General features: G+C 38.8%; 1 protein-coding gene across 2 annotated transcripts in view; it reads right to left on the bottom strand.

Annotated features, from left to right (window-relative positions):
• The window catches only part of PCCA (propionyl-CoA carboxylase subunit alpha), a 413,253-nt gene that overhangs the window by 365,731 nt on the left and 34,077 nt on the right, over nucleotides 1–13,445 (bottom strand). For both annotated transcript variants that reach the window (XM_059378122.1, XM_059378121.1), the window contains 2 exons: nucleotides 9,456–9,503; nucleotides 9,277–9,345 (listed from right to left, as the gene is read on the bottom strand). In XM_059378122.1, the coding sequence (XP_059234105.1) occupies nucleotides 9,277–9,345; nucleotides 9,456–9,503 (117 nt within the window). The remainder of the gene's footprint in view (nucleotides 1–9,276; nucleotides 9,346–9,455; nucleotides 9,504–13,445) is intronic.

Below are 13,445 nucleotides of genomic sequence, written 5' to 3'. Positions count from 1 at the left end.
AATAAACCTGTAACAAGAGACTTAATAATTGAAAAACCATCCACAGAGGGATCCTGCCTGGCTTAGTCAATAGGGTGGGTATTCGACTCATGATTTCAGGGTTGTGAGTTCAAGCACCATGCTGAATAGAGAGATTACTTAAAAATAAAATCTTTAAAAAAATAAAATCTTCAAAAATAAAACAAAAAACACAGTTTCCCATAGAGAAAAGCCCAAAACCAGATGGCTTCACTGGTGAATTCTACCAAAACATTTAAGGAATAGCTAATGCCAATTCTTCACAGACTCTTCCCAAAAAAGTAAGAGATGAGGGAACACTTCCCAACTTATGAGGCCAACATCACTCTGATACCAAAAACAAAGCCATCACAAGAAAACTAGAGACCAAAAGCTCTTATAACCATGGATGAAAATTTCTCAACGAAACGCTAATAAAAGGAATCCAGCAACACATACAAAAAACTATACACCATGACCAAGTGTGACATAGCCCAGGAATGCATGGCTGGTTTAATATTCAAAACTTAATGTAGAAGTGCCTGGGTGGCTTAGTGGTTAAAGCCTCTGCTTTCAGCTCAGGTCATGATCCCAGGGTCCTGGGATCGAGCCCCGAATCTGGCTCTCTGCTCCACAGGGAGTCTGCTTCCTCCTCTCTCTCTCTGCCTACTTGTGATCTCTCTGCCAAATAAATAAATAAAATCTTAAAAAAAAAAAAAAACTTAATGTAATACACCCTATCACTAGAATACTGAACAAAAACCGTATCATCTCAGTAGACACAGAAAAGCATTTGAAATAGTCTAATGTCCAATCACGAAAAAATACTCAATAATCTAGAAATATCAGGGCATTTCCTCAACCTGATAATGGGGAATTTATGAAAATCCCAGAGCCTAAATCAAACGTAATTGTGAAATACTGAATGCTTTCCCCCAAAGATGCGGAATAAAACAAAATGCTTACTCTCACTACTTCAATTATCATTCTGAAGGTCAAAGCCAGGACAATTAAGAAAGAATACAAAATAAAAAGCACCCAGACTGAAAAGAAAGAAGTAAAACTATTTCTATTTGCACATGGTCTTCTAGTGATACTCCTAAGGATCTATTAAAAAAAAAAAAACAACACATACATATACAGGAACTAATGAACAAGTTCAGCAAGGTAGCAGAACACATGATCACTATGCCAAAGTTGATTGTATTTCTATTAACTTGCAATTAATAAAAACTGAAATTTAAAATATTACAATCCTAATATTAAAAATACTAAATACTTACTAATAAAAATAACAAAGTTAAGTGCAAAACTTATACACTGAAAACTACAAAACACCGCTGAAATTAAAGCAATCAAAGTGGAACCACATCAAATGGAATGTCCAAGTCCATAGGAGGACTTAAAATTGAGAATAACACTTCCCAAACTGATCTGCAGATAAAACACAATCCAAAATTCTAGCAGGATACAGTCTTCCACTAGGCCTATCGTCCCTTTATCATTCCAAAAAAATCCTTCCAAAGAATAATAAGGGCATGGAGAACACATAAAAGACAATTCATGACTTGGTAAGAAGCATAATGCCCATTTCGCTTCTTCTATCCTGACCATTTCCCACTGTAGTCCATTAAACTGCTGGTGGACTCTTGCCTCATTCCCTGGACACAGCCACAATAATCTCATCTTGTGTCTGTGAACTGCCTTCCTAAGTCCGATTTTGATATTGTTCTCTATCAGTCTTCACTTCTCAAAAAAAGCAGGACAACCTCCTCAACATACTATACTATTTTAAGACTATCCAAGAATAAGCCAACTAGATAACCTGCAAACCCTCCCTACAAGCACCTGAAACCCTAGATTAAATTTAACAAACACCCTTTAAATGAGCAACTTGGCTTACAAGAAACTACAAGCAATCCCCAGGGATCAAAAACAAAGAGGAAGCTGAAAGTCAGACAATACCCAGCAGAGCTGGTATCACAGCTAATCACGGAGAGTGGAAGTGGGGATCTCGAGAATCTAAAGAACCGGGTTGGTGGGCACGTGGAGACTCGAAGAGAGTGGTGGGCCTAGAGAGGTACGCACGCTTCCGGTCCTCTCCCCATACCCTCCTTATTCAGGTCTTCCATCTGGCTGTTTCAGAACTATACCTTTAAATAATAAACTGGTAATCTAGTAAGAAAAAAATTAAAGGGATGCCTGGGTGGCTCAGTTGGTTAAGCGGCTGCCTTCGGCTCAGGTCATGATCCCAGCGTCCTGGGATCGAGTCCCACATCGGATTCCTTGCTCCACGGGGAGCCTGCTTCTCCCTCTGACTCTGCCTTCCACTCTGTCTGCCTGTGCTCGCTCTCGCTCTCTCTCTGACAAATAAATAAATAAAATCTTAAAAAAAAAAAAAAAAAGAAATTAAAGAATGGAGTTTCAATTCTCAGAAAAAGGAGTTAAAGATTAGAAGGAAAACTCCCTACAAGGCCAGGCTGCTCAAAAAGTTACGCCCAAAGTGAGAAGGGGGGACATATCCATCTACTCAGTACACGGAAGACAAATATCTAAAATTACCTGCTGCGGCTCAAAATTAAAATCTATTCAGCAAATGTCATGCCAGTACGTTAATACAGAAATTAGTCCCTGCTCAAGGATACCCTGGAGAGCCTGGAAGAAACAAATACAGCACCCACCCAACAGGCCAGAACTGTAATCCGAACCATTCTAGGATTCAATAGCAGAGTTTGCAAATTAAGAAGTCAAAAGCCAGGGCGCCTGGGTGGCTCAGTGGGTTAAGCTGCTGCCTTCAGCTCAGGTCATCTCAGGGCCCTGGGATCGAGTCCCACATTGGGCTCTCTGCTCAGCGGCGAGCCTGGTTCCTCCTCTCTCTCTCTGCCTACTTGTGACCTCTCTCAGTCAAATAAGTAAATAAAATCTTTTTTCTTTTTTTTTTTAAAGAAGTCAAAAGCCCAAAACCACACACGTGAGAAGATCATCCATTACAAGGAAAAGTCAGAAACAGACACCTAGGAACTTGGGATACTAGAGCAGTAGGATAGAAGCTTCAAAATAAATAGTTAAAAATGAGCAAGACATGAAAGGAGGTCTCAAATATGTATGAGAAAAAGATAATAACAATAAGCAGATTCAAAATGGAGCAGACTTCACATATTTCTCAACAGGGAGCACCAAACAAATATAACCAAAGTAATTATTGTGTCAGATAATTTTTATCAGTGGATGCAAAAATATTAGAGGAGACGTTGTTGGGGGACAAATATTTACATGGACTCAAAGATTCACACCCAAAAATTTCAAGAGGAAAAAAAAAATCTACCATTATAATGGAGGAAAGTGATTAATAGCTACATCAACCAACTCATCAAACTTAGTGTAACCAGAACCACCAACATTAAGAACCTCTTAATAGGATACAGTAAGAAATAAGATCACTTATGAAGTATTCTCCTCAAAAAATATTTAAACTGAATCTACTCTTGAGGAAGAAAAATCCAACAAATCCAGAATACCTATAAGCTAATTTGCCTAAATAGCAGTATGATGAAAATCAAACAATTTCTTTCTGAAGGGAAGATAGGAGGATTATTGTAGATTAAGAGACTAAAAAAGCAGAATAGACAAATACAATTCATGAACCTTTATTGAACTATGAGTTAAATATGTGTGTGTGTGTGTGTGTGTGTGTGTGTGTAAAGACATTTATTTGGATGGCTTAGTCATTAGAGCACCTTCATCTTGAGGTCATGAGTTCAATCCCCATGTTGGGTTTGTAAAGCATAGATTTTTTTAAAAAAAGGTTAAAAAAGAAAAAAGGACATTCGGGGTGTCTGGGTGGCACCCAGTTGGATTAAGCATCATTTGGCTCAGGTCTTGATATCAGGGCCCTGGAATCAAGCCCTGCATAGGGCTCCCTCCTCAGTGGGGGCCTGCATCTTCCTCTCCCTCTGTTACTCTTCCTACTTGTTCTCTCTCCCTCTCTCTGTCACTCATAAATTTTTTTAAAGCAAGAGAGAGAGGGAGAGAGAACAAACAGGAGGAGAGACAGAGGGAGAGGAAAATTTAAAATACTTAAAATTTTAATATATTTAAGTATATTTAACATTAAATTAAATATATTTATATTGATTTAATATTAATTATTTTACTATATTTTAATATATTTAATATTTTAATATATTTAAATATATTTAATATAATATATTTAAATATTAAATATATTAAAATATATTTTTTAAGTTTAAGACCTGGAGATAAGTTGGGAAATATGAATACAGTTTGATTATACTACATAACAACTTGTAATTTTCCTAGCTTTGATAGGGTCTACATAAAAGAATATCCTTTCCCTGGAAATAAATACTAAAGTATTTAGGGGTGAGAAGCCACAGTGTCTGTTACTTAATTTCAAATTTTTTACCAAAAAGAAAAAAAAAAGAAGAAGAAACATAATATATACTTATATACATATATCTGGATACAGATATAAGCAAATGTACCAAAATGTTAACAACTGGTGAATACAGACAATATTCACTGTACTACTCTTCCAATTATACATCTGAACAAACAAGAATATAAATAGCCATTAATACAAAAACATACTCAACATCAATATCCATCAGAGAATGTAAATTAAAACTACAATGAAATAACACATCACCAGTAGAATAGCAAAAATTAAAAGGACTGATAAAACCAAGTGCAGACAAGGATATGGAGCAACATGAACACTAACAGGTTATTGATGGGAACAGTATGGTACAATCAAGAATATGGCATAATCATGTAGGACAACTGTTTGGCAGCTTCTTAGAAACATGCATCTGTTTGTGACAGGAGTCAGCAAAATACACCCACCAACAGGCCAAATCCAATCTAAGGACAGTTTTGGTGTTTTGGGGTTTTGTTTTGTTTTGTCAGATTTATTTATTTGACAGAAAGAGACACGGCAAGAGGGGGAACACAAGCAGGGGGAATGGGAGAGGGAGAAGCAGGCTTCCCGACGAGCAGGGAACCCAATGTAGGGTTGGAACCCAGGAACCTGGGATTGTGTCCTGAGCCTAAAACAGACTCTTAACAACTGAGCCACCCAGGTGCCCCGTCTTTTTTTTTTTTTTTTTTTTTTTTTTTTTTTTTTTTATAGCCCACAAGCTAAGAATGATTTTTACATTTCTAAAGGGTCCTAAGAAAAAGAAGAAAAAGCACAAGGAAAGGAGACCATACAAAGGAACTTGCAAAGTCTAAAATATGTTTACTCTCCAAACAGACTGACTATCCAAACAGGAAAAGGCTGCTTTGGCGCTCATCTACCCTATGACCCAGCAATTCCACTCCTAGGTATTTATCCAAGAGAAATGAAAGTTTATGTTTACACAAAGACAGTAGCTAAACACTGGCGGATGTGCCTAATTTAATAAGCTTACCCTAAAATTCACACAGAAGAGCAAAAAAAGATAAGAAACTGAAGACAATTTTAAAGAACAGGACAAGGGGCACCTAGGTGGCTCAGTGGTTTAGAGCCTTTGCCTTCGGCTCGGGTCAAGATCCCAGGGTCCTGGGATGGAGCCCCACATTGGGCTCTCTGCCCAGCAGGGAGCCTGCTTCTTTTCCTCTCTCTCTGCCTGCCTCTCGGCCTACTTGTGATCTCTGTCTGTCAAATAAATAAATAAAATATTTTAAAAATAATAATAATAATTTAAAAAATAAAAATAAATTTTTTAAAAAATAAAGAATAGGACAAGGGAAAGGGGACCAATGGGAAAAACTGCATAATCTTCTTTAAAAGCCAATTTTTTCCATTACACATTGTTTGCAAGATGCTTGGCTTTCTTTGTATGACTTACTGCTTAATAGTTGTAGTAACTGATATCCTTTCTCCCCCACTTAAATGTTAAATTATCTGTGAAAACTATTAACTTGCCATTAAAAACAATCAACTGTTATAGTACTTTCCTGCTGCAATATTTACATTTCCATTTAAGAAATTAACATATAAGAAACATAAGATTTTTGTACTCCAAGTAACACTTTAGATGCTCACCTCTTGAAAACAAACATTGTAACATTAACCAGACATCTGAAAAGCACATCTCATTCAGATTACCCATATTGTAAAGCTGATTAGGTATGATGGTAATCTTTTTTGAATCACACGTGAAGGAAGCAAAATAAACCATCAGAGGAACTCACCCCTGTGGCTTTCTTGAGACTGACACAGAAAGCAAAGAGCAGATATGGCTCTACTGCTGAGGCCTAAATTGAACTTCGAACATCCCAACTAGCATTATTATCCTGAATAGTATGTTTTTAGTAAAGGACTTAAAATAGATCATACTAAGAGAAGCTCTGGCTGAGCACGCATGCCTGCACCGCGGGGACTGGTCAGTCTTACTCTAAATGATGTACTGTAGTATCTGGTAGACTCATTTCCTTTCCACTTGCAGCAAAAAGTGACTAAAAGTCTTTACTATATGAAACTACCATCTCCGCTTTAGAAGGATATGAAAGGCCATCTTAAAACTTAGACCATCTCTTTTGAAACTAGTTTTTTCAAAGCCTGGAAAGGGACACTCTAGCTCTAGATCAGAATGCTACGGGTGAGAGAGTCTGTGTTCCGTGAATGGAGGTCTGGGTACTTGGATTCGCCACGAGATTTACATGAGGACCAGCATTCGAATAAAGACAGCCTGAAAGTAGCAAGTGCAAAGCACTTCAGTAAAGCTGACAGTTCACTCTCAAGATGGGAGAGCAGGAAGTCCTCTGGGTCGTTCAGGATTGGGTATTACTGGATCTCTCTGGGCTGTGAGGAGCTGTGACAGACAGGACAGAGGTCTCTAATGCAAGAAGGCTTCAGTAGTTTCAGAAACTCCTCCCACAGGTTGGAAGGAGGAGTTTTTGACCCTACAAGGTTAGTACCTGTCAAGGCAGACTTTCTCCATGGCGGGAGCCGGGGGCTCTACCCATGATCCAAGTGAGTCTTGGGGTTACCCTGGAGCAGAGGAAGAGGAGAGCACATTTTCTGCACCTGGGGCTCTCTGGTCTGTCAGCCTCAAGGCCTTGGAAGCCACAGGGTCAGGATATTGTGCTCCCAGACTTTTAATGTGTAGCTTACTTATCCTGATCCTCGCCTCTAGTTCGTATCTCTATCATTCCACTTGACGGACTTGGGACTCTGTCTCAGGGCACTCCTTCCCCTGGTCAAGTCTAGCTTCCACCTAACAAGAACACAAAACCAAAAATTTAAGAATGGGGGGCACCTGGGTGGCTCAGTTGGTTAAGTGACTGCCTTTGGCTCAGGTCATGATTCTGGAGTCCTAGGATCGAGTCCCACGTGGGGCTCCCAGTTCCATGGGGAGTCTGCTTCTCCCTCTGACCTTCTCCCCTCTCATGCTCTCTCTCAGATAAATCAATAAAATCTTTAAAACAAAAAAGAAAGAAAGAAATTTAAGAATGGGAAAAGGTAGTCATGCTATTAAGGGCCAGAACACCAACAATGGAATATAAACATGAAAAAAATCAAAATATAATTCTGGACAATCCATGCCAACAGTGCTCTTCATGAGAACACAGGATAGAGAACTACCTGTACTCTGATAGGAGAAAAAATAAGTAAAAGGTTACTATCAGACTTGATGTAAAAACAGTGACTGTCCACAATTCAAACCTTTTTCTCTTAATTCACCCATGAATGAAAACACCTCAGGAACTACGAACACAATGAAAATGAACACAGGACAAGGAGAGGGTTTTGTTGTCGGGGTTCTGGGTTTTTGTTTTTAAGATTTTATTTCTTTATTTGACAGAGATCACAAGTAGGCAGAGAGAGAGAGACTAGAGGAAGCAGGATCTCCACTGAGCAGAGAGCCTGATGCGGGGCTCGATCCCAAGGTCCTGGAATCATGACCTGAGCCAAAGGCAGAGGCTTTAACCCACTGAGCCACCCAAGCACACCTGGGTTTTTTATTTTTATTGTTGTTGTTGTTTTGTTTTGTTTTTAAAATCTGAAAGTAATCTTTCCACCCAATGCAGGACTCAGACTCACAATCCCAAGATCAAGAGTGGCACACTCCACCAACGGAGCCAGCCAGGCATCCCAAGGAGGAGGAATTTTAAATCTATTACTAGCCTTAGGGTGACACAAAATTTTTTCTAAAGGAATTTGCGGTTGATAAATGCCTTAGTTTAGTGATCAAGAAAGAGATTAAAGTAATAGTTTTCTCATGATTTCATGACTATCTTGTAAGGAATATAAACTACTATTGAAGTTATCAGTTAAAACAAATTATTAGCAAAGAAAAGAGGCCAGAAACTACTATTAAAAAAAAAAAAAAACCCTACATACATAAAATAAGTTTATTTAATTGCTTCATTTAACTGTTTTTAAGTAAACAATAACAATTTTAAATGTATCCATCAAATAAACAAGATAAATAGTTAACCTTTATTTTCAGGAAATTAGAGAAGCCCACAACAGTTCTCTTCTTTTTTTAAAGAAGGAAGACAGTCACAATTGAGCTAAATGAACATTGAATAGGTAAAACAAGAAATCACAAATACTCAAAATTTCCACATTATACTACTATACAGTAAAAGCTGACATTACCAATAGGTCTTGTTACCAAAAGTAGTGTGCAAGAATGAAAAACACTTTAAGTACAACTTCTTATATTTCATACCCTAAAGTTCCAATAATTTACATTCCTTTCTCATGGGATTTTTTTCTACTCCTTCATAGTTTATTACTGCTAAATGTGCCTGCTGTGGTTAAAAATCCCCAATAAAATAATGTATCATTCACTGCTTTATACTATTCCTTGTGTCTATGTCCAATTAGTATTAGCCTATCCTTCTTTTATCAAACTTTCAACTGAAAACGAAGCATTCAGGAAGGTTAAAACAATTAAACAGAATTCAGCTGTGGGAAAATGTGCTCTCAAAAGGCAGCATGGTACAAACAGCTCATGAAGCTTTGAACTGAACTTCTTCAAGCTTTGCTCAAATCTACTTCGTGGTCAGCAACCAAGTCTAGCAATTTTTAAACTAGCAAGTTTTTAAAACCTTGGGGGAAAAAAGTTTAGACACATATTAAAGACATTTTGATGCTTCCATTTTGCTTAATACAGGAGTCAGTAATTTATTTTTTTTTTTTTGTAATTGTGTGTATCCTTTTCGAGCCAAGGGGGAAAAAAAGAACTTAACATCTTCTACCTTTTTTTTTTTTAACTACAAATAAATAAGGTTCTGATTCAAATAAAGCAAAAATATACTTACAGAACTAGCATCAACATCACTATGGATGGCAACCGTCTTAATGCCCATCTTCTTGCAAGTTTTAATAACCTATTTTAAAATACATAAACATTATCTATTATCAGGGATTTGGATTTAAAGGGATTTAATAATAAAATTCACAAAGGAAAATGGAAAAATAAGATTAAAATTCTACTCACCCTACATGCAATTTCTCCTCTATTAGCAATAAGAATTTTATCAAAAGTCTAAAGAGAAAAAAAACACACATCAGAAATTGTTACTCTCACTTTGGAAAACAAGCTTTCCCACAACACTGGAAGTGATCTTAAAAAACGTTACTTCCTAGAACAGTATTAAATATCATACATATGTTCATCCACAACCAGGCTGCTATTAAACTCATCTGGTAGGATCTGGCCCTGTAATCACTCTGTTAAAGCACCAATTAGATGCAGTAATCATAAGTAGACTAAGGGGATATTTATAAATTCTCTTGCCAGAAGATAATCTTCAAATGACACTTCTGAATGCTAAAAAACTTTAGATAGAATTGCTTGACCACTTACTCGGTAATTTATATTCTAGATTCAGACAAATTCTAAGGTCATGAGTTGTTCATCAAAGGAAAGTCTAATTTTTCCATCATCTTTGTTGGGCATTAAATGGTATTTTCAGTAACTAAGAAGAGAAACTAATTATGCTTATACCCAAAGATTCCCAGACCAAGCAGGTTCTGCTATTTGAATACAATACAGCCCCATTTTGAAGCAGCTGAGGCCTCATAATAGAGGTCCATTCTGCGTGGAGTTAGAGACCTCAATTCTTAGCCCAGCATTGCCACTAACAATAACCTATCTGACTTGAAGCAAATCAATCAATCTCTGTAGATCTTTACTTCCACATATAAACTGATAACATTCTAAGGGGGAAACTATTTAATAAGGTTCTCTTACTATTCTAAAACTGTACAGGCTAATCCTTTTAAAGAAACACAATTACAAGTAATTTGGATACATTTTAGTATGCAACTATTTCTGGATTAGTGAATTATTATAAGTTAAATAGAACTAGAGAAAAAGTTTTAGTTACATTTCCAAAAGAAAGTTAAAGCTATATATGATCTTAAAAGTCCTCTTACATAACCGAAAACAGTATTTTAACCCAACAGGGAGTCACAATCTCAGCATCAGAAAAGGCTTTCAAAGTCTTGGTCTAACCTTCATGTTATACATGGCTTATTCCACCAAACTGAGACATGCCTCTGCCTTAAAAGTTGGTAAACTCCTAATCGGACAGAACCCGCATCATTCAGAGCCTTGCACAGAACCAAACTGAGACATGCCTCTGCCTTAAAAATTGGTAAACTCCTGGGGTGCCTGGGTGGCTCAGTGGGTTAAAGCCTCTGCCTTTGGCTCAGGTCATGATCCCAGGGTCCTGGGATCGAGCCCCGCATCGGGCTGTCTGCTCAGCAGGGAGCCTGCTTCCTCCTCTCTCTCTGCCTGCTTCTCTGCCTACTTGTGATCTCTCTCTGTCAAATAAATAAATAAAATCTTTAAGAAAAAAAAATTGGTAAACTCCTAATCTGACAGAACCTGCATCATTCAGAGCCTTGCACAGATGGGCCCTTAAAGTATCCTAATCCCACCCCCAGCCTGAGACTGCAAACTCATCTGCCTTTCTACACCCAAGTGGTCATGGTAAACCCCTGCTGAACCCGAAGAATATTTAAAAAAAAAACAAAACTGTACTTCTTTGAACTTCATTTTAAAATGTACATTTTAGTATGTATGAAACAGATGACACCTGATAGAAACAGCATAAACAATGAAATTACACATGCAGCAACTGTTACAGCTAATGTAACAAATTATAACATTATAGGGATTAAGAACTCCATCCTAATTTTTATCTGAGTGGCAGAATATAGTTAAGAGCCAGTCCGGAACCAAAGCGCCCAGGCTGTAATCCCAACCCTACCACATGCTCCTGTGTGGCCAAGCCACCCTTTTCGTGTTCTTCTCCTTCCTTCCAAGTTTTTATTCCAATTCAAGTTAGTAAACATACAGTGTCATACTGGCTTCAGGAGTAGAATTTAGTGACTCATCACTTACATGGAATACCCTGTGCTTACCACAAAAGGGCAAGCCACCCTTCTTGACCCTCATTTCCTGGTATGTAAAAGGACAGTAATAATAGCACGTTCCTCGAGAGGCTGAGAGAATGCGAAAGAACACCCTGACGGTGTTGAGAGCAGTGCCCAGCACACAATTTATTCCCAGGACGTGTTAGCCATAGCTTTTATTATTCACTCCTTTGGGCCACACACCACACTGTTTATGCCAAATCTAGGAGTATGAGCCTATCGAACAGGGCAAAATCTCTATCAGAACGAGTATCTGCACCTACACGACTTCCCTGCGCAGGGCTTGCGACGGTCCATTTTATGTGCAACTGGGCCACAGGGTGCTCAGATGAAACGTGACTTCTGGGTGTGTCTAGTGTGTTTCCAGAGGAGACTAACATGCGTGTCAGCAGATTCAGCCCCGTACACTGCCCTCCCCAAAGTGGGGGAGCACTATCTCATCCATGGAGGGCCCGAGAGAGAACAAGTAGAGGAAAGAAGTGTTTGTTTTGCCTTTCTGATTGAGCTGGGGCATGGGTCTTCTTCCTCGGACTTACTGACACCGCTGGCTCCCAGCCAGAATTACACTAGCATGTTTCCTGTGTCTTGGGCTTGCAGGGGGAAGATCACGGGACTTGGCCTCAACTGGGAGCCAGCAGATCTCCATATATATCCTACTGGTTCAGTCTGTCTAAAGAACCCTGACCAATACAGGACTGTTAACACCAATTAGTGCACAAGCTAAATAAAGCTGATTACATCAATTAACTTCCCATACATAAGATATTCTCTCAAATAAACATATGTATATGGTTCAGGGTTTAAAAGATACCAAAGTCAGGGGCGCTGGGTGGCTCAGTGGGCTAAAGCCTCTGCCTTCAGCTTAGGTCATGATCCCAGGATCCTGGGATCAAGCCCCACATTGGGCTCTCTGCTCAACAGGGAGCCTACTTCCTCCTCTCTCTCTGCCTGCCTTTCTGCCTACTTGTGATCTCTGTCTGTCAAATAAACAAAATCTTTAAAAAATAAAAAATAAAAAAAATAAAAGATACCAAAGGCAATATACTATAGAGACACCCAGGTCTTTGTTCCAAAAGCAGCTACTATTACCAATTTCCTGTATATTCTTGCAGATAAGCTATGCATATAAAAATATAAATACAAATAAATTCATACCAATTTTAAAATTCCCTCTGCATCAAAAATTACAGGGAAACATCAAGAACATTTGACAACTTCAATGTACAATATTGCACAATCACGACAAAGTGTGGTAAGTGCTATAATACAACTACACCGGGGCACCTGGGTGGCTCAGTGGGTTAAGCCTCTGCTTTTGGCTCAGGTTACCATCTCAGGGTCCTGGGATTGAGCCCCGCATCAGGCTCTCTGCCAAGCGTCTGCCTTTGGCTCAGGTCATGATCCCGCCGTCCTGGGATCTAGTCCCACATTAATCACCCTGCTCAGCAGGAAGCCTGCTTCTCCCTCTCCCACTTCCCCTGCTTGCTGGAAGTTCCCTCTTGTGTCTCTCTATATCAAATGAATAAATAAAATCTTAAAAAAAAAAAAAAAAGAATCAAAGGTCAACTGGATTCTTCCATTCTGCTCCTTAAGGGGCTAAGAATTAATATTAAGAGCCAGAACACGTACCTTGCACAGCACTAATTTCATCAGTGACAGCCCATTTCTAACAACTATTATAGCTAACGAGGAAGGCTACCAGAGCTAACAGAGAGAAAGACAGCTGGAGCCTTTGTAGTATTCTAGACTGCCCCTCACTCTGGACTGTGACCTCTAGTACAAGTACTAGCTGACTACTCCGTAGAATGTTTCTAGGTAGGACAGCTCACTACTAGACTGAACTCAACACGTATGCAGAAATACATAGACATACAAGCACCCCAAGGCATACTATCTATGCTGAAGTTTTCATACTAAACCATGGGTTTTGGGGCACCTGGGTAGCTCAGTCGGTCAAGCATCCAACTCTTGTTTGCGGCTCAGGTCATGATCTCATGGGTCATGGACCAGAGGCCCATGTCCAGCTCTGTGCACAGTGAGAAGT

Source organism: Mustela nigripes, chromosome 15 (assembly GCF_022355385.1).
Source record: "Mustela nigripes isolate SB6536 chromosome 15, MUSNIG.SB6536, whole genome shotgun sequence".
NCBI classification, from domain to species: Eukaryota; Metazoa; Chordata; class Mammalia; order Carnivora; family Mustelidae; genus Mustela; species Mustela nigripes.
The sequence above is the reverse complement of the archived record's forward strand: the minus strand, read 5'-3'. Positions and strand labels throughout refer to the sequence as shown.